The sequence below is a fragment of the Candoia aspera genome, chromosome 1 (genome assembly GCF_035149785.1).
Source record: "Candoia aspera isolate rCanAsp1 chromosome 1, rCanAsp1.hap2, whole genome shotgun sequence".
NCBI lineage: Eukaryota > Metazoa > Chordata > Lepidosauria > Squamata > Boidae > Candoia > Candoia aspera.
Window position 1 is genome coordinate 256,624,173 of NC_086153.1, and position 20,265 is coordinate 256,644,437.

The 20,265-nt window shown below is 41.7% G+C and overlaps 1 protein-coding gene and 1 long non-coding RNA gene across 3 annotated transcripts in view; one reads left to right on the forward strand and one right to left on the reverse strand.

The window, feature by feature from the left end:
- The window catches only part of LGR4 (leucine rich repeat containing G protein-coupled receptor 4), a 122,249-nt gene that overhangs the window by 100,004 nt on the left and 1,980 nt on the right, over positions 1 to 20,265 (forward strand). Inside the window, exons 14-17 of one of the 2 annotated variants that reach the window (XM_063289554.1) lie at positions 315 to 386; positions 2,478 to 2,603; positions 9,751 to 9,872; positions 12,816 to 12,896. In XM_063289554.1, the coding sequence (XP_063145624.1) occupies positions 315 to 386; positions 2,478 to 2,603; positions 9,751 to 9,872; positions 12,816 to 12,896 (401 nt within the window). The remainder of the gene's footprint in view (positions 1 to 314; positions 387 to 2,477; positions 2,604 to 9,750; positions 9,873 to 12,815; positions 12,897 to 20,265) is intronic. The other variant, XM_063289555.1, reaches the window with a different exon arrangement.
- Positions 1 to 20,265, reverse strand: part of LOC134487636 (uncharacterized) — a 129,918-nt gene that overhangs the window by 68,123 nt on the left and 41,530 nt on the right. The window lies entirely within an intron of this gene.

A 20,265-nucleotide genomic window follows, 5' to 3' on the forward strand; every position in this document is an offset into this window, starting at 1 on the left:
CCAGCAGAGTCAAGTTAGGCATTTTCCAAATTTTTGACACGCCGAGCCCAAAAGGTTCACCATCACTGCTGTATGGAGCTTAGACCTTTATAGTCCCCAAACTGAAAAGCTTTTCGGTGAATGAAGTGTCCTTAAAAGAATTAGGTAAAGAAAATGGCCATGATGACATTGTAAAATACAGATAAGCTCAAGTTATTTATTTGTTAGAAACGTAGTATAACCTAAAACATAATGTAATCACTGAACTGCAAGCAATGACCATTTGAAAGTGTCAATGTAAATCACTAACACAATAGTTCTTTTTAAAATTGCAGTGATCTCAGCAGAAACTTGATCCACCGGGTTAACAAGGAAGCATTTACTACGCTTGGTGCTATTACCAACCTGTAAGTAGGCCATTTAGCATAGTGCACATTTCCAATCTTAAAATACTGTATTATAACCCCTTCTTGAAGATCTCTTCCACAACATGTTAAAACTATTTGTCCTGCATTTAGAAGAAGCAAAAATACTATGAAAGGTAGCACTTCATCACTTACTTCACTGCACTTTAGTGAAAAAGCCTGAGGAAACCTAGACTGATACTGGTTTTCTCCTTAACCCCCACTTCCTCATCTCATGCAAAGGGAATCTGGATCTCTCAGGGACTTTTAATACCATCGACTATGGTATCCTTCTGGAACAACTGTAGGGATTGGGAGTGGGAGGCACTGTTTCCCAGTGTTTCTCCTCCTTCCTACACAGCCAGTACCAGTTGGTATTGGAGGTAGAGGGAGAGGTTCAGCCCTAGGCCTCTACATGTGGGGTGCTTCAGGGCTCAGGTCACTCGACACTCCTTTTTAACGTCTACATGAAACCACTGGGTAAGGTTATCTGACAGCACAGGGTGTGGCATCATCAGTACACTGATGATACCCATCTATACATCTCCACCCCTGGCCCAGTAGGTGATGCCATTTCGGTGCTCCCCAGTGCTGTAAACTGAGCGTCTGGATGGGGAGAAATGTGTTATATAACCAATTGTGCCCATTCCTGGAGTGGGAGACCTTGCTCACAGCCATTCATGCCTTGGTCATTTCCCAGTTGGACTATTGCAACGAACTCTACGTGAGGCTATAGAGTTACAAGTGGTCCAAAATGCAGCAGCTCATGCAGAATTGGGTGCCTCTCAGTTTGCCATGCTACACCATTACTGTGCAAGCTACACAAGCTCCCAGTTTCTTTCCAGGTGCAATTCAATGTGCTGGTTGCCACTTTTAAAGCCCTACATGGCACAGGGCCAGGTTATTTGCAGGATCACCTTTCCCTGAGGGTATCTGCCCAGTCCATCAGATCTGATACAGTGGGCATGCTCCAGGTCCGTTCCCTTAAATGTTGCCATCTACTGGGACCTAGGAAGTGTGATTTTTCAATAGCAGCTCCTGCCCTGGGGAACACCCCTCCTCTTGAGATCTGGCTACCATCTTAACCTTCCCTAAAGCTGTGAAGAGCTGGCTTTTCCCCCAGGCCCTGGGTTGAAGCCCAGGGATTGAAGAGATGAATAGGCATAGGCATGGATTGGGCTCCTGGTTTTTCTTGATTTTTTTTAATACTAGTTTTTATTGCTTGTGTTTTTGGTATTATTGTTAGCTGCCCATAGTTGTGTGCCACAAGATGGACAGCCACATAAATCTTTTAAATAAATAAATATGTGCAGCTTTCAGTTTTGCGGTGAATTAGGAAGCATACAAAAGATTTTTTCAGTTGTGCTTCCTCTGTAGCATTTTCCCCCCAGGGAATTTCCAGAGCCTTCCAGCGTAGTATCTTTATTCTACATATGGGACAACAAGCTGTAAGATTTCTAATGGAGAACTCTAATGGAGTTCTTTCTAATGGAGAATTTTAATCAGCCCACATACGATAGGCTTTCCCAATTTCTCTAAATTATCTATGTCATATCCTCTTAGAGTCCTTTTCATACTCCTTCGATCCCCATTTAGTGACTGGCTGCATGGAACAGTTGTACTTTGCCAGGTTGGCAACACCTGCTGTGTTGTCAGAAATGACAGTCCTTGCAAGCATGGGAAAGCAGAGGAGACTGTAAATATCACCTGCTTTTGCCTGTTGGATAAGATGCTCGTTGGACAAAATAAACGTATTCATTTTAATGACAACAGGAAATCTAAAGTCAGTGGAATACAGTAAAAGAGATCAGGTCCCAATCCATTCTCAACCATGAAGCACTCTAGGTAGTCTTGTGCTACCCTTCATCTCTCAGCTAAACTCATGTTTTGTTACGTATATGCCTTTGTAAGCTTCTGGAAGACTACGAATACTATAAACAAGACAAAACAAAAAATAGATTGCTGCTTTTAGGACCAGCAGTAGAGCCTTCCTCTTATCTAGCAAGTAGAATTGCTTGCTATTTCTTTTGCATGTTCAACTATTTTATATCTCCTTTTCCCCTCATACTTACCTTTTTCTCACTATCCCTTTAGAGACTTAAGCTTCAACGCATTGACTTCATTTCCAACTGGAGGTCTGGGTAGATTAAAGCAACTTAAACTGATAGGCAATGTTGAACTGAAAGAAATGCTATCACCAAAGGACTTCATGAAACTCAGGTAAGTCAATAATTAAGTTGAAATCCTCATATTTTAACTAAGCAGTTGTTCTCTTCAGGTTACCCTTGCTTTCCCCAAATCTTGTCAATTCAATTAGGACAACAGTGTTTCTTGGCAAGCACTGTTCTTGCATTTCTCATGTTTAGAGGGATGCTGTACAAACCAAATGAACTGAATTGCCACACTGAGAACTGTGACTTAATAATAGATTTAGCAACCTGGGGCCACATATGACCTGGGGGCTATAGCATCTTACTGGGGCTCCTGTAGCATCGTGAGGTCACGCTGCTGAAATTAGGAGGTAAGAAATGGGCAAATTTGGGCAGCACAGGCTTTGGCTTTAAAAAGTGAAAAAATAAGGTGAGAGTGTAAATGCAAGCCATTTAGGAGATAAAATGCTCCAATTTCTACCCTTAAAATCCCTGCAGAACTCAGAATCAACCCCAAACAACTCTTCTTTTTGTATGTATCACTGTAAAGCCTCCTGTGTTCTGCTTACTAGCAGGAAACTAATTCAATGCTCAATCTTTTGTGAAGTTAAATTGGGGCAAAACTCTTTATTCTTCCACATATATCAAAATTTGAATATAGACTCATGCTGTTTCTGCCTTTTCCAAATCAAATTTTGCCAGCTTAACCCTTCTCCATAGCTTATCCAGCAGCAAGGGGATGGAAGGCTAAATCTCCAAATAAATGTGATAAGTATATTTGTCCCTTAAAATACGTATCTCTGAGTAGGACTGGGATATGGCCTGTTCCAGAAAATATATCCTTCTTTTAACTGAACTCATTTTGTGGTTTTAGAGAACTTGCCATCTGTTTACTTGCAAAAAAGAGAGAGAAGCTAGTGGAAAACCATACAGTGAGGAATATTGCAATGGGATTTTGCATTCTTGTTCTTGATTTACACTGATTATATATGCACAATGTTTTTATACTCAGTGCCCTGTATGGAAAGGAATGTATCTCAGTGGTACCATGCTTGCTTTGCATTTGTAAGTCTATAAGTCTGTACATTCAATTCTTCTCATTTCCAAATTGGGCTGAACTTTTTGGGAGTTGGTGCCAGTGACTAAATTATAATGAACTAGATACTACAGCCAACACTGAGTCATGAGAAAGCAGTTTCTTTTTTCTTTTTTAAGGCTTCTAACTTCTTACTTTTAACTTCTTACTCAAGTTGTCCAGTCTGTAAGCAGCGTTACAGACGTTACATTAATAATATAGGTATTAACGTAACGTCTGCAAGATATATTATTAATGTTACAGACGTTACATTAATAATATACCTCATCTGATCTTTGGCATTTCAATTTAAATGATTTATTTATTTATTTATTGATCGATCGATCGATCAATCGATCGATCGATCAAATTTTATTACCGTCCATCTCCCCCTCAAAAGAGGGACTCTGGGTGGTTATCTGTCGGTGAGAGTTTTGCCTTGGAAGTGGTGCCAGACCAACATAACCAACATGCAGATTTTATTTATTTATTTATTTACTTAGTTAGTTACTTGATGTCATGAGTAAGGATGGCAAGCAGGGGGCTCCCATCCAGGGTGGAAAACGCATGCGTAGTACTGAGGAATTAGGTATCCATTCAAAGAGACACAGATCGGGCCCACCTTAGCCTTTGGGGTTTATATGTCTGGGTTTTTCCCACGCTTCTTCAGTTTGTTAGGATTTTCTGTTATGTAGCAGTAATAAAACACTAGAGACCTATTCCTTGTCTCAGCGTGGTTCCTGGCTGTTAGGACACTTACTATCCCACCTTTATCATTTTTATAAATAACGCAAGGCAGGGAACATACCTAATACTCTTTCCTCCTCCTGTTTTCCCCACAACAACCACCCTGTAAGGTGAGTTGGGCTGAGAGAGCATGACTGGCCCAAAGTCACCCAGCTGGCTTTCATGCCTAAGGTGGGACTAGAACTCACAGTCTCCTGGTTTCTAGCCCGTTGCCTTACCACTAGACCAAACTGGCTCTATAGATTTAAATGGTTTAGCTGTGTCACCAGGGTCTAAATCAGAGTTTCTCAATCAGGGTTCTGTGGAACTCTAGGGTTCCACGAGAGGTCACTAGGGGTTGCCTAGGAAATCATGATTTATTTTAAAAATTATTTCAAATTCAGGCAACTTCACATTAAAGAGGTAAGTCTCATTCTTTATTTTTAGTTTAAGAACACTGTGAATGCATATATGCAGACCTATGCATGAAAACAGATATAATAATTTTCTAACTTCTGGCCTATATTTGAGCCTGAATGTGCACTGGTTCCCCGAGGCCTGAAAAATATTTCAACGGTTCCTCCAGGGTCAAAAGGTTGAGAAAGGCTGGTCTAAAGCATAACTGACATTTATAGTTCAGTTTACTTGTTTCATATTGAAAATCTTGAGACAATATTTATAAGTTTTAACCTCCAGATATAGAGGAAGCAAGTAGGAATCTGTAAACAAATTCCCAGTATTCTTTTGGGGAAGCTTGTAATCTATGTACGCTCATAGAACAATACTCCAAATTGGGTTGATAAAGTAGCACCTGACATTATAAAGTATTGGCACCAGTATACTGTACTAAGTAGAGCTGCATATTGACTTTGATGTAGTTAAGCTTCAGACCTGTGTGTCCATCATGAGGAAATGGGGAAAAAAAAAAACATGTCCTAGTTGATATGTAGAGTAGGAATGTACAGTGCATTGGAGAAGATATAGGAGATCACAACTGTTAAGATTCTTCAGCTTTTCATCAGGTGTTCATAATTTTAGGGCAAGAAATAATGTATTTTTAATCATGCTTTAATATTTTCCTAATCTTTTTTTCCTCATTTCTTACCCAGGGTAAGAAAGAGTAATGGCTGACTATAAATATTTAACACTGTCATGGCCAGCACAATTATTGGATGCAGTGAGGTTACCCAAAGTACTATACTTTCAAAAGAACAGTATGACTCCCAACATCCATTGTTTCTGCTCAAACATACAAGAAAATAGTATGACAAGTACACACAAGTATATTATACCAAATACATGAACATTCTCAGAAGACAATTTGTATTTAGTTATCTCTTTGATTAAGGTTAGTTAGAAGAAATAAAGGGCAAGGCTCTGTTGTTGTTAATACCTTTTGTCATTCCCTCCAAGGTAGACCAAACCTGGAAACCAAAGACACACAAGCCAATACTACTTTTATTATAAGGTTATAGTAACTGAATCTTGCAAGTCTGAATGTGCTTCCCCCTTTCCTAAGGGGGGTCATGTCTGAGACACTTTCTCAAATTACATTTCTGCCCCAGACTCAGATTTCTTTTAGCTGACTGTTGTCTTGGTTGTGGCTCTTCTTCCTGTTCCTCAAGGTTATTCCGTCTGTCCATTACACCTTTTCTATGGAAGACTCATTTTGAAGAAGCCCAGAAGGCTAGATGTAGTCACAGTATTTGGAAATTGGTCAATGGATTGTTATTCCAGCTAACATTAAGAGAGAGGGAGGGAGGGAGATTTTAGCTGATCTAGTATCCTCTTTCTGTTAGCAGTGATAACTTGTTACTGTTCTAATGGTGGTATTTTTCATTTGTTTTATGTTTAAGGTTAATTGGAATTATTAGTTTTTAATAGCTGTAAGCAATATGACAGGATATAATTAAAAATAATATAAATTATGGATCTAACCTGTTCTGAATGCATAAATACTTCTGGCATTCCTTGAATTAGTTAAGAGAGAGGCACAACGTAGGAAATCCAGACTTGCAGCATGTAGAATTTCATGTAACCTGAGAGAACAATAAGGATGACAGGTGTGGGCTTAGTGCTGTGCTTCCCTGGGAATTCACTTGCACAAGGGTGTTGCTCCCCAGCTAACTTGATGAACGTTCATTTCAATATGCACAGGTAACAACATGATTTCACAAAACATCATGCTTGCCTAAAGGTAACAACATTGAAACGTAATGTGGGATTACAATCAGATGAGTTTTTCCTAACTTTTAGCTTAAATAAATCTGGATTCTATCCCTTTTCTCTAACATAAAATCAAGCTTTAGGAAATCTCGACATTAAGTTTAACTTCAAAGTTTTCTTAGAACATACTGTAAAAAAAAAAACAATCTCTGCTTTAAGAAATGCTGCTGCTTAAAGAGGAGGGGGGAGGAAAGCTTGTCAGTTAATTCTCCGGTTGAATACCAAATTGGTGGTGAATAAGACCCACCTCGTAAATTATCTGATCTGGGATGAAAAGATGGACCTGTTATGTGTGACAGATACCTGGTTGGGTGAGCTGGACAGTATCATCTAATCCCAGATATTCCTACCTGGTTTCTGTGTTCTAAAGCAGAGCTGTGAAGTGGGAGGTGAGATTTGCCATCATTGTAAAGGATTCCCATTCCATTGTTATGACAAGGCCTAAACTGATAGAGACCAAGGGTCTGAGTGTGTGTACCTGGAGCAGAGCCTGCAAAACAGAAGAGGAATCCTGATGGTTACTAGATACCTTGCTGCTCAGAAGCTTTCCTGTTTGAGCTAGTAGTGCTGGTCTTGGAGGTGGTGTTGAGTCTCAGCTTCATACACAAGAGATTTCAATTTTCAAACTTTTGAATGCAGCTTAGTTCATGGCCACTGTGACTTCCTTTGGCCTATTTCAGATAATATTTGTCCCCACTTCTCTATCAGGGAACAGTTTGGGTTAGGTGTTCTGCACTGAGGAAGGTACTCTATGGGTGGAGGAGCCTGTAGTTACCCCCTTGTCATTAACCCCTTTATCACGGATGGGCCAGTTATAGGGGCCCATTGGTTATGGCTTTTGGATCCTGTGGCATTCCAGAATTGTTATTCCATATCTTTCAGTTGAGGCCTTTGGTGGCAGGCTGGAATGGCCAACTAAGGCCATTGACTAATTGTCTCTTAAACATTTTCTGACTCTTCATCAAAACTGCTAATCTCCTTGGTTTAGTGAAGAACTGTGGGTGATGAAGCAGACACACATATGGCTAGACTGCCAGTGGCTGAAATGTAAAAGCTAATATGACCAATTGCAGGGTATTATATTTTGGAAGGCCTACACTATGGCAATCAGGGAGGGAAAAACGTTTTTTCCTTGCTACCATTGAGTTGCAGAAAATCACCCAAGGAAGCTCTTCTGTTGTATGGGTGTTGACATAACCCAAGAGGGTTGTGGAAGGCCTTTTAGAGTCTTTGATGGCAAACCATGAAAGCCTCATGATTTTTTTTTTCTCTGAAAATGTTACTCACATCTGCCTGCAGTTTGGCAACATGACTAGTAGAGGCACAAGGGAGGAGGTTAGCACACTTGCTTGTCCAGTTTTATTGAATCTATTTACTCTTGTGCATCTTCTGGCTGTGGATAGCATGCTTGGAGGAGTTTGGGCCACCACATGTTCTTTAAATCTAGCTCCTCTTTGGCTACTGGCCAAAACAGGTCTATTGAGGAAATGTTATGATTTATTATTGAAACCTCCCTCAATTGAAATGATGCTATTTACTTTGAAGGAGGCAGTGATATGCTTTCTGTTGAAAAACCAAGTCAGTAGATCCTCCTTTTTTTAAAAAAATATGGGCCAGGTTTGAATTTATTTTTTCTGGCCAAGGTGGTTTGAACAGGTGTTGGTGAACATCTCCAGGTGTTTCAGATGAAACTGATTTTCCAGATGTTTCAGTCTGGTTTCACTCTTGTTTGTTTATTACAACAATTTGTTTAGTGCCTACTCATCGGATCCTAAGCAACTTGCAGTATTAAAATTGTAACATTGCAATATAGTAGTAAAATGAGAGAAAAACTCCTCCCTCCTGCTATTGATTACTGAGAACCCTCCATTCTGAAGACTCTGAAAAAAAGAAATGTTTTTATCCTCTTCCCCAATAACAAAAGTGTGGCAGTCATCTGACCGCAGAGGCAGGGTACTCCATAGTGAGGGGGCTGCTATTAAGACCATCTTATGAACCTGTTGCTTCTTTGATCTTGGGGTGGAACTGTTACTTACATGTCTTCTGTGGATGGATTTCATTTGAAGCAGATGGTCCCAAAGGTAATGAGGGTGCAAGCCATATAAGCTAATGGGAGTGCAAATGGATAATGTGTCTTTGGCAGATTTTGGTACCACTGATACTATGGTACCATTGTGTCCTTATAGATCACCTTCAGTAGTTGAGAAGTGTGGCAGCATAGAAATATAGTAGTGAAAAAAATAATTAGTTAAGACCCTTTTTCCCCCCTTGGGAAGACTCAACCAGATGGATAAGACTCTTTCTGCTCTAAATGGGGTTACATTCTCCAAAAGGGGCAGGTATGCAGTTTGGGGGTTCTCTTTGACCTTGCATTGTCTCTGAGTGTCCATGCTAGTGCAATTGTGAGCAGCCCCTATTTTTAGCTGTGATTGATTTACCAACCGCATCTCTTCCTGGAGAAGTCTGGCCTGGCCACTATTACCATCAATGGCTACTTTCCTGATGAGTTACTATAATGTTCTGTATAGGGGGATGTCCTCAAAGGAGCCTCAGGAATTGCAGCAGGTTCAGAATGTGGTAGCTAGGGCCTCGTCAGATATCCTGGCTGGAGCATATTATTTGGGCAAAATTGTACTGCCTTCCTGTAGATATTTGAGTCAAATTCAGGATGCTTGTTTTAACATATAAACAGCTTTGACCCTTTAACTGGGATGGGGAAGGCTTTCCAGTGTATTACAGACTGGGAATGATGACCATTCTCCAAGGTTTTATTTGCAGGTGCTAACACAGAAGGAGGAATGCCTGGAAACAATTACAGTAGGTTGGGGGCCTTTTCAATGGTGGCACCAACCTTATGGAACACCCTCATATTAGAAGTTTAGTCCGCTTCCTCTTTAGTCATCTTCAGTAATTAGTTAAGAACATACTTCTCTATATTAACCTTCCTCCCCTAATAATTTTTTTTGTTTTAACTGTAGTTGGTTTTTTTCATTCTTTAAAATTGAAATTATGCCTTTTTATTGTGGGTGTATAGCTATGTCTTTGTTGTTGTTTTATTTTTATTTATTATTGTGATTTTATTGTTGTAACCTGAATGTAGTATGTTGCTATATGCCACAATCTAATTGTACCAAGAGACAAATAGGTTAAATAAAACATTTTTGTTCTATTGTTTTCTTCAAACTTCCAGATCTCTGTCTGTTCCTTATGCCTACCAGTGTTGTCCTTTCTGGGGTTGTGACTCTTCTTTGAATTCCAATACTGAAGATCCCAGCCTCCAGAATCAGAGTCGAGCAATTGTAAATGATCAGGGTGAGTGCTCTGATACAGTAATAGCATATGCAGATTGTTTAAAATTTAAAGGGATGTAATGGTGCTAGCAGAATATGTGCTAAGTATCCTATTTGAACAATACATGCAGAAGATTTTGTTTCTCTGTCATTTCATGGTTGAGATCAACTGGGCTATGTAATCCATATGTTTGCTTGCCATGATTTGGGTGTAGAAGCATGTAATATTTCTGTTCTGAAATACCGAAGCAAAAGCACGTAAGCAGCATTTCAGGGCCTGGCCAGAATTCTTTTTATTACATTGAATAATTGAATTACATCTTTGAAGAAGGACAATTACTTCACAATATGCATATTTTAAATATATTTCCATGTAAAAATGTTCTCCTCCTGAAAAGCTACCATATCTAAAAGAATTTCTAAAACTTATCCTTGCTAGATTGTTAATTCGTTAGTGTTTATTCATTTGGAACTTTGAAAAAAGTGTTGTGGGTCCCCACAAAATGTCTCTCATGCAGGCATATCTTATGCAAAATGGCAGAAAGGTAACGATAATAAGTCAAAAACATTTCCTCTTTATTTTCCTCAAACTATAATCAAATCATAACTCACCTCTGAATTCACAGAAATGCTACCTTATCTGATTAGATTTATATGAACATCTGTAAAGACCTTTGTCTCATAAGATCTGGGACTTTTGTCTGTGTGGTCTAGATGCAAAAATACATGTTTTAATTTGGTAATTGTTTATGGGTAATCTATTGAAAATTCAAAAGGTTGTATTGCAGTTTATTTATATCAAATCCAGGGGAAGCAATGTGTATGGGTATGTGTTCATGAATTTTGGGAAATTTCAGATGCTACTGCATGGCTGTAAGATTTCTATAAAGAGGCACTGTAGGCAGTGAGTGGAAGAAATTGAAATTGGACAGAAAAAGCAGTGAGAATTTTGCATTCTCTATGGTATGGCATTGTTTTGGAAATGGCATATTTAGTCTGACCACTTGCAAAGCACTTGGAAATGCCATCTTGACTACTAAAAAATCCCAATCACAATTAGGAGCAAAAGAACAAATAGCTATTGGAACTGTAAATACAATTCACAAAATGAAAATAAAAACTTGATAACATAGAAGAGTGAGTTATAGAGACAAAAGCATCAGTACATTAAGATATAGGGAGAAAGGACAAATTTGAGCTAAGCAATATTCAAGAAAAGAATGGATAATAATACTGAATCACAGAGAAACTATTTCAAGTTTTATACGAACTACAAATAGTTCAAGTATCTGAATGTGCTTAGCTATTGACTTCATGAATTGGATAGAGAAATCAGACTTCCCATGTATCATAGATTCCTGCTTCTAGTCACTCATTCTGTCCTTGGAATTCAGGATATAATTACTATTGATCTGTTGTGTTGTGACTTATGCCACCTTTTCCCAACCTGGCTCCCTCCAAACATATATGACTTCAGCTCCCAAATGTCCCTGTTAGCATGGGTTTTGGCTGTGCTGACTGAAACAGAGCAATTCAAGTCTATCATATCTGGAAGGAACTAGATAGGAAGAAAAACCATGATTTTCCATGGTACAAATCATGAGCGAAATTATTTTTCATTATATAACTGCATAGAAGACATTGGTAGCCTTTCTACGTATAAGTTATTGGGAATTTTGAATCTTATGTAAGTGAATTTTTCAAGCTTTCTTCCCCACCTCTTTAAGTAGTACAGTAGACTCTCAGTTAACTGGCACCCATGGGGATTGGTAGGTGCCGGATAAATGTAGTTTCTGGTTGCTTGAGACTTACTATTAAAAAGAGGCCTAACTAATACTGTACCCCATGGGTGTCCCACCTTTTGGCTTCCCTGGGCCACATTGAGTGAAGGGGAATTGTCTTGGGCCACACACAAAATATAGGCGGGATAAAAAATAAAGCCAGGACTGTGCCATTTAATCCACCCCCAAACCCTACCTTCTCCTGCCCCCCTCCCCCACCAAACTCAGCAGCATTGCCAAAAAATGCTTGAGTCCCTGCCTTCCAATGCATGGGACCACAGCTCCCACCATCCAGATGCAGCCCCCTGCGCGCCCCAAAAGCCAAGCAGTGGGCGAAGATTATTTCTTGCTGCTATGATACTTCCTATCATTCCAGATTATTTTTGTCATTTTTTTTTTTCTGGCAGGAGCCTATGATTTCAAACAAAGCATGGGTCATGTGCTGTAGCACCCATCATCTTTATTTTTTAAATAATACTTGTAGGTACTGAGGGGCCCAGACACATTCTTGTAAATAAAGAATATGCTGAAGTCTGATACAGAATGTTAGCTTCTCATCTATTTATTTTCTATCCCGCCTTTATTATTTTTATAAATAACTGAAGGCGGGGAACATACCTAATACTCCTTCCTCTTCTTATTTTCCCCACAACCACCACCCTGTGAGGTAAGTTGGGCTGTGAGAGAGTGACTGGCCCAAGGTCACCCAGCCAGCTTTCATGACTAAGGCGGGACTAGAACTCTCAATCTCCTGGTTTCTAGATAAATTACTGACCTTTTTATGAATTTTTAATGAGGACTTGATGGGTGTTAATGATAATGCCCCTGAGCACTCTGTTGCTTACCGCTGCTTTAAGTAATCCTAACTTAACATAAGAGGCTGATTAGTGTAGCGATTAAAGGCACAGGTCTAGAAGCTAGGAGACCATGAGTTCTAATCCTGCCTTAGGTACAAAGCCAGCTGGGTGACCTTAGGGCCAGTCCTCTGTCCTAGGAAGAAGCCACTTCCAAAAATCTTACCAACAAAACTGCAGGGACTTGTCCAGCCAGTCTCTAGGAGTCAAGACTGACTTGAAGGAAAAAAATGTTAGTGTCTTCAGTTGCATTTTTTTAAAAATAAAATATATCAAGCATGACAGAATTTAATATTTCTGTAAAGCTGATTTTCTGTCCTTTTAATCCAGGAGTACCAGATGTAGATGACTTAAGCAGTGTTGAAAAGAAAGAACCAGGCCAAACAGTAATTCACTGTACCCCCACCACAGGTAAATATGCTATGTCCACTTCCCCTTCTGTGTCAGATAAATTTATCTCATATTATAGATGCTTGCCTTAATTATTTGTGTGATAAAGGATACAGGTAGTTTTCTTTGCTGTCCACCTTTTGTCATAGACTCATGCATTTGAAAGGGACCTCAGATGACGTTTTGCCTGCTTTCCTGTACAATACAGGATATGCAGTAGAGGATGCCTCTACGGCATTCAGCATCTGCTTAAATGTTTCCCATGAGAGACCCTTTTACTTCTTAAAGCACTCTGTTCCACTGCCTGACAACTTGCACTGTTAATATCTAATGTTTATCCAAAGTATGTTTCCTTTCCACTTCGCATCCATGGGTCCTTCTCATTCATGCCTTCTACATGATATCATCAGATGTTTGCAAATTGTGTTTTATGTCTGTTTTTAATTTTCTCTTTTTCAGCCTAAGCCTATTCAGTTTATTGAATTATTCCTGTTAGAATTTGGTTTCCCAGCTGTGATTTACTAATGACCTTATTAAAATGTAGCACATAGACATGGCTGTAATACTCTAGGATATAACGGGATAGAGTAATTACTTCTTCTGAAGCAGACACTACCTGTTTATGCAGTGTAAGTGTAAGATCGCCTTTCTAAGCAGCTGCATCTCATGCAGCTTTTGATGAGCTAAGATAGCTGGCTCCTTTTCACATCCCTGGGCAATATCTGTTCTTTCATATATGTTGCTTTGATTCCTTGTACATATAAGCAAGGCTTTATAGGTTTTATATTTTGGTAGTTTTTCGTTTCTATTTGTGTTTTTATCTGTTGTTAGCTGCCCAGAGTGGCCATGGCAAGCTGGATGGCCAAATAATTCTAAATAAATATAGGAGTATCATCCAGCCTACACTGTACTTCTTTATCAGCTAAAATATAATTAGGAGCTTCTTGCATATTATGCTGAAATCAAAATGTACCATATTTTTGGTTTTCCCCTATGTATCATACTAATTGTTGATAAAGTATGTTGGCTCTTGATAAAAGGCACATACTTTTTTTTCTAACTGAGCCTTAATAATCTGCTTTGCCCTTACTAACATCCAGCCATCTAATCTTAATTTCCCATCTGTCTTTCTACACTTTTCAAAGATAACATATCTGTGTCCTAGCATTTTCTCAGACTTCTGACTGACTGATGGACTGAATTCTCAAAAATTGCAGACAAAGGCTATGAAATAAGAAATGGAAGCTTCTTCAGTATCCCTGGGAATATCATGCCACTGGCCCCAGAGACATTACTCATTTACAGTAGTCTAAGCATCTGCCATAAGACCCTTCTTATGGTGTTTTTTTCCTACTTACCATGGAACAAAAATAATTTCCTTGGTCGTCATTCTTCCATTCATTCATTCTTCCATTCATTCATTTTTCATTTTTTGTTACTGCCCGTCTCACTAAGAGCGACTCTGGGCGGTTTACGATAAAATTAAAATAACTACAGATTAAAATACAATTGTCATACTCCCCGATCCCGATGTCTTCAGAACATCCTGATCAACTCGCATCCATTTTTTATCCAACCCATGTCAACAGACAGAGTGGCACCAGAAGGGAGGGGGTGTTACTGTGGAGTGTGAATTCGTTTGAATTAGTTTGTTTAGACTAGGCATTTATTGCCAAGGCCATCCTGGTGAATACCATCCGAGCCATCTGGTGGCAAAGCGGGGAGTACATGCTTTGATGGCTAGAAGTGGGGAAAGATAGAGAATGTGAATTTTAAATTGTAGAATGCGCAGGAAATAAGCCATTCACAACTTTGCTTTGTACTAGACACTTCCATTCATTAAACAGTTAGTAGAACTCAAGTGTCAGAACTATCTTTGAATGCGTGAGCGTGTGGATTGTTACATAAAGTTGAGAATCATCAACCCAAACTCTTCCTGGGGAATATACCAGTTGAGAGTTGAGGAAAATGTCTAAACCCTGACAACGAAACCTGTTGAGTCCTCACCCTCAGGAGATACTGACAAGACCATCCTCTATGGGAAAGCAGAGGCAGAGATAGAGGAGATGTCGGAAGAGGCAGAGAGTGAGCGGGCTAAAGAAAGCATGGGACGGTAGCGAACTACATGGCCGAGTTGGAGAGCGTGCTCATCAGCCTGGATCTAGCCACAGAACCCAGGACCCTGGAGATGCCTATGCTGAGCCCAATGGCCGTGATGACTGCAGCCGGGGGGTGGGGGGTGGGCAGCCTTCTCAACCCATGGAAGCCCAAGTAAGAATCCAGAGCCAAGTTCTCAGGGGTCTGGGAGTGAGAAGGGGGCTACCCCGCAGAAAGTTAGGGGCCTGGAAGTGAGAATGTTTGCGATGGAGGAGATGATGCAGCACATGTCCAAGGCAATTGACTATCTGGTGTTCCAGCAAGATGAGGGGTAGGCCAACCACTCCCAGCAGCCTTCGCCCTATCACAGCGGAGGACGTCCTGCGGCATCACCTCGGCGGGAGGCATCGCTGGTTAGGAGCCATCGGAGCAGAGCAGCGTCAGTGACCTGGGAAGCCCCAGCTGTGGAACCACCAGCAACCCCGCCCCCCCGAAGGGAGCACTTAGAGAGCTACAAGTCAAATTTAATGGAGACCTGCAGCAGCTGTCATTCTTCGTGACAAATGTCTCCATCTACCTGAAGGAGTGTGGAGGCTTCTTCCCAACAGAATATGCCAAGGTGAGCCAAGTAGGGCCAAGTTAAGGGGGGCAGTGGCAGATTGACTTGTGCAACTCCACGATGCCATGGTCCCCGAATTACATAGCCTAAGAGACTTTGTGCAAACCCTGAGGGAGAGATTTGAGGACCCACTAGAAAAGCTCAGGGTGAAGACAGCCCTGCAGCAGCTGAGGCAAAGAGAGAAGAGTATGGCAGAATCCACTGTAGAGTTTAAAGCCCTTGCCAGCAAGATCTTAGATTGGTCCAAAACCACCAAAGTAGACTACTGCAAAGGAGGTTTGCAGCCCGAGATTGTAAGATGGGCTCTCTGCAGGGGCAATCCACCTACGTTAAGGGAGTGGATTTGCCTAGCAGGAGAGGTGGAAAACACCCAATACCAGTTCCGCAGACAGCTTCGGGCACAAGCAGCTGGCAGAAACACAGTGGCCCCTAGCCAATTCTCCTTTGTCCCGAGGAAGCCCTTCCGAATGAGGGAAAAGCACAAGGATAAGGGCTGGAAGAAAGGGGGCTGCTACAAATGTGGGAAGGACACCCTCAAAGCCACAGAGTGCCCATGTGGAGGGGCTGCAGCAGTGGAGAAGGCAGGGGGGAAATCCACTAAATCCCTGCTGGTGAGGCGCAAGAGCACGGCAGCGACAGTGGTGTGCAAGGAGCCGGCAGCCGATCCTCTGGAAGACCTTGATGAGGACTGAGGAGGAATTACAGCAACTGGCGGGAAACGAGGCGCACCTGTTCTAAATCGCACCCTCAAACAGGTGGAGAATCCAGGGCACAACCCTTCAACCTCGGAAGAGGAGGAAGAAGACCCAATGGTGAGCGATGACTGCCCCACCTTGCTTATCCAGATCAAGGTGAAAAAGCTAAGGACTCAGCACAAAGCCAATCTCACAGCCATGTTAGATTCTGGCTGCACTAAGTGTTTAATTCACCTGGCTCTCCTTAACACCTTAAGCCTAAAGGCAAGAAGCAGCCTATAGTCTTTACCCAAATGGACAGGACGGTGGCTCGGGGGGAGGGCAGTGGCATTCCGAACTGAAACTCGTGGCAATGCGCATAGGGACGCACAAAGAGACTCTGCAATTTGTGGTAGCCCCCATTGCAAACTACTCAATCATCCTGGATTTGCCTTGGTTGAGGAGCTGGAAACCCCAGGTGCAGTGGGAAACAGGTTTTAAAATTCAGCGACGAGACTTACCGTCCCAAGCAGCAGGAAGTCAAACAAACCCCAAGTCAGTTTGCCGGGATCTGGATCAAGCAGAGTCCGGCGCTAATCACAGAGACTGAGTCCTTGATCCCCAGCCAGTATAGAGACTTTTCAGATGTCTTCAATGAGAAGGAGTCAGACCACTTGCCTCCCCACAGAAAAACGGATTGTGCCATTGAGATAGACCCCAAAGCCAAACTGCCAACGCCTAAATTGTATGCAATGTCAGAAATGGAGAAAAAGGTGCTGAGGGAATTCATAGACAAAAACTTGGCCAGGGGGCTCATTGAGCCTGCCAATTCACCCATGGCTGCCCTGATGCTCTTCAGGGCAAAGAAGGATGGGACCTTAAGACTCTGCAACAACTACAGGGGTCTCAATGCCATATCAATTAACAATCAGTATCCTCTCCCCCTAATGAAAGTGCATCTAGCGAAAGGGAAGATTTTCACCAAGCTAGACCTGAGAGAGGCGTACTTTAAGATCCAAATCAGAGAGGGAGATGAGTGGAAAACTGCTTTCAACTGCCCCTGGTGCATACCAATACAAAGTCCTCCCCTTCGGGTTGGCTGGGACCCCAGGAGTATTCATGCAATACATCAATGAGATCTTACACAACCACCTCTATAAGGGAGTCCTAGTCTACTTGGACAATACCTTAATCCATACCGAGACTGAGGAGGATCATGTGCGACTAGTTAGACATGTGCTGCAGAAGCTGAGGGATGCCCAGCTGTATGCTAAACTGTCTAAATGTGAGTTCCATAAATTTCAGTTGGACTACCTGGGGTATCGTATCTCTACTAATGGGGTAGAAATGGACCCTAGTAAAATACAGGACATTCTTGAATGGGAAGCCCCATGCACACGCCGCTAACTACAAAGCTTCCTGGGGTTCGCCAATTTCTATCGCCATATACCGCAATTTGCACAGATTGCTGTCCCATTGACTGATTTATTAAAAAGAAGAGGGAGGGGAGAAACACGCAAAGTAACTACCCCAGGAGCATGCTTAAATTGGATTCCAGAGTGTCAAACCACTTTTGACAGCCTGAAAACCTTTTTCTCAGCTGAACCTATTCTGGCACACCCCGATACAGAGCACCCCTTTATTATTCAAGCAGATGCCTCAGACCAGGCCGTGGGGGCTGTCCTCATTCAAAAGGACTTAAACCAGGTCCCCAGACTGTGTACCTATTTGTCCCGTAAATTTACTGAAGCAGAACGGTGCTGGCACATCTGAGTAAAGGAGGCATTTGTTGTTAAAATTGTGCTCACCAACTGGCAACACCTTGAGGGCACCAAGCATCCTTTCTAAGTATGGACTGATCACAAAAATCTACAAGCGCTCTGCACTCCCTGCAAGTTGAATGGGAAACAGCTTTGGTGGGCTCAATTTTTCAGCTGTTTCAACTTCACACTAAACTTCTTCCCAGGCAAGAAAAATTTTCTGGCTGACGCCCTTTCACGTTTACCTCAGCATAACAGTAAACCAACTGAGGTAGTGGATACAGTTTTCTCTGAAAAACAATTGGGGCTGGCTTGTGTCATGCATAAAGAAGCAACAGCTCCAAAAGTGAAAGTGCACTCAGAGTTAAAGGAGGAACTGTTCCAGGCATTAGCTAACGATCCTTGGCTACAATGTAATAAAACTAACCTTACTGAATTCAGTGGCCTTTGGTATTGCAATGACAAGCTATACATCCCAGAGAGCCTACACAAACAAATTTTGCAACACTTCCATGACAGCAAAACCTCTGGGCATTTTGCCTTCACCAAGACTCTGCACCTCCTGAGGCACCAATTCTGGTGGCCCACCTTAAGAGCCGATGTGCAAAGCTACATCCTTACATGTCCTGTCTGCACCCAGGCTAAGCTTAAGGTGGGGAAAACTCAAGGGCTCCTGCAATCTGTGGCTTCCCCTAGTGCCCCATGGAAGGAAATCGCCATGGATTTTATTGTGGACTTGCCAGAAAGCAAAAATAAAACAAGTTATTTGGACTTTAATTGACTTGTTTTCCAAACAAGCACATTTTATTCCCTGTGCTAAACTTCCCACTGCACAGTAGCTTTCAAAGCTCTTTCTACAACATGTCTACCACTTGCACGGCTGTCCCGAACGTGTGATCTCTGATCGCAGGGTACAATTCACCTCCAAATTCTGGAGGGCCTTTTTAAAGCTTATTGGGGCGCAGCAGTCCTTAAGCTCATTGAACCATCCCCAGACTGACGGATCCACTGAACAAGCTCAGGCTACTCTAGAGCAATTCTTACATTGCTACATCAACTTCCGGCAGGACGACTGGGTGGACCTACTCCCTTTCGCTGAAGTGGCTTACAATAATTCAGTTCACCAGAGCACAGGGTTTTCCCCTTTTCAAGTAGTCTCTGGCCAGGAATTTGTCCCTATTCCTGAGCTGCTGCTCAAACTGCCCCCCCAACTGTTCTGCTAGTGACTGGTGTGCTAAAGTTGCTTCTAACTGGCCAGTCATCAAACAAGCTTTAACTCATGCACAACAAACTTACAAAAAAATTGCTGACTATAACAGAAGACCACAATGGGATTTAAAAGTAGGGGACAGTGTTTACCTCTCCACTAAATTCCTCAAATCACAACAACCATCTAAAAAACGGGGACCAAAATTCAGTGGCCCTTTCCCAATTTTCAAAGTCATCAACTCAGTTACTGCTCAATTGCAACTGCCTCACAGTTTAAAAAGATTTCACCCTGTTCTCCATTGCAGTCTATTGAAACCTGCCTGGGATTCTTCTAAGTGGCACCCGACTACCCCTGCTTCACCTCCCATCATGATCGATGGTCAGGAACATTTTGAAGTCAAAGAAATCCTGGACTCTCATATTCACCAAGGTTCTTTGCAGTATCTCATCAAGTGGAAACACTTTCCTGATCATGAATGGGTCTCAAGCAGCAATGTAAATGCTCCTGCACTAACAGAGTCCCCCATTGGGGGAGAGGGGTGGTAATATAAATCAAATAAATAAATAAATAAATAAACTCACAAGTTTCATTCCAAGTATCCTAACAAAGCTTCCCCCTCCTGACATCCCTCACCGCCCACCCATTCTTTTCTCTACATTATTTACAATGTTTCTAACTTGTCTTAGTTTCTGAGTTGTTTTTCAGAGGGGCAGTATGTCATACTCCCCAATCCCAATATCCTCAGAACATCCTGATCGACTCACATCCATTTTTCATCCAACCTGTGTCAACAGAGTGGCACCAGAAGGGAGGGGGTGTTACTTTGGAGTGTGAATTTGTTGAATTAGTTTGTTTAGACTAGGCATTTATTGCCAAGGCCATCCGGGCGATACCATCCGAGCCATCTGGTGGCAAAGGGGGGAATACATGCTTTGATGGGTAGAAGGGGATGAAACGTAAAGAATGTGAATTTTAAATTGTAGAATGCGCAGGAAAGAAGCCATTTGTAACTTTGCTTTGTACTAGACGC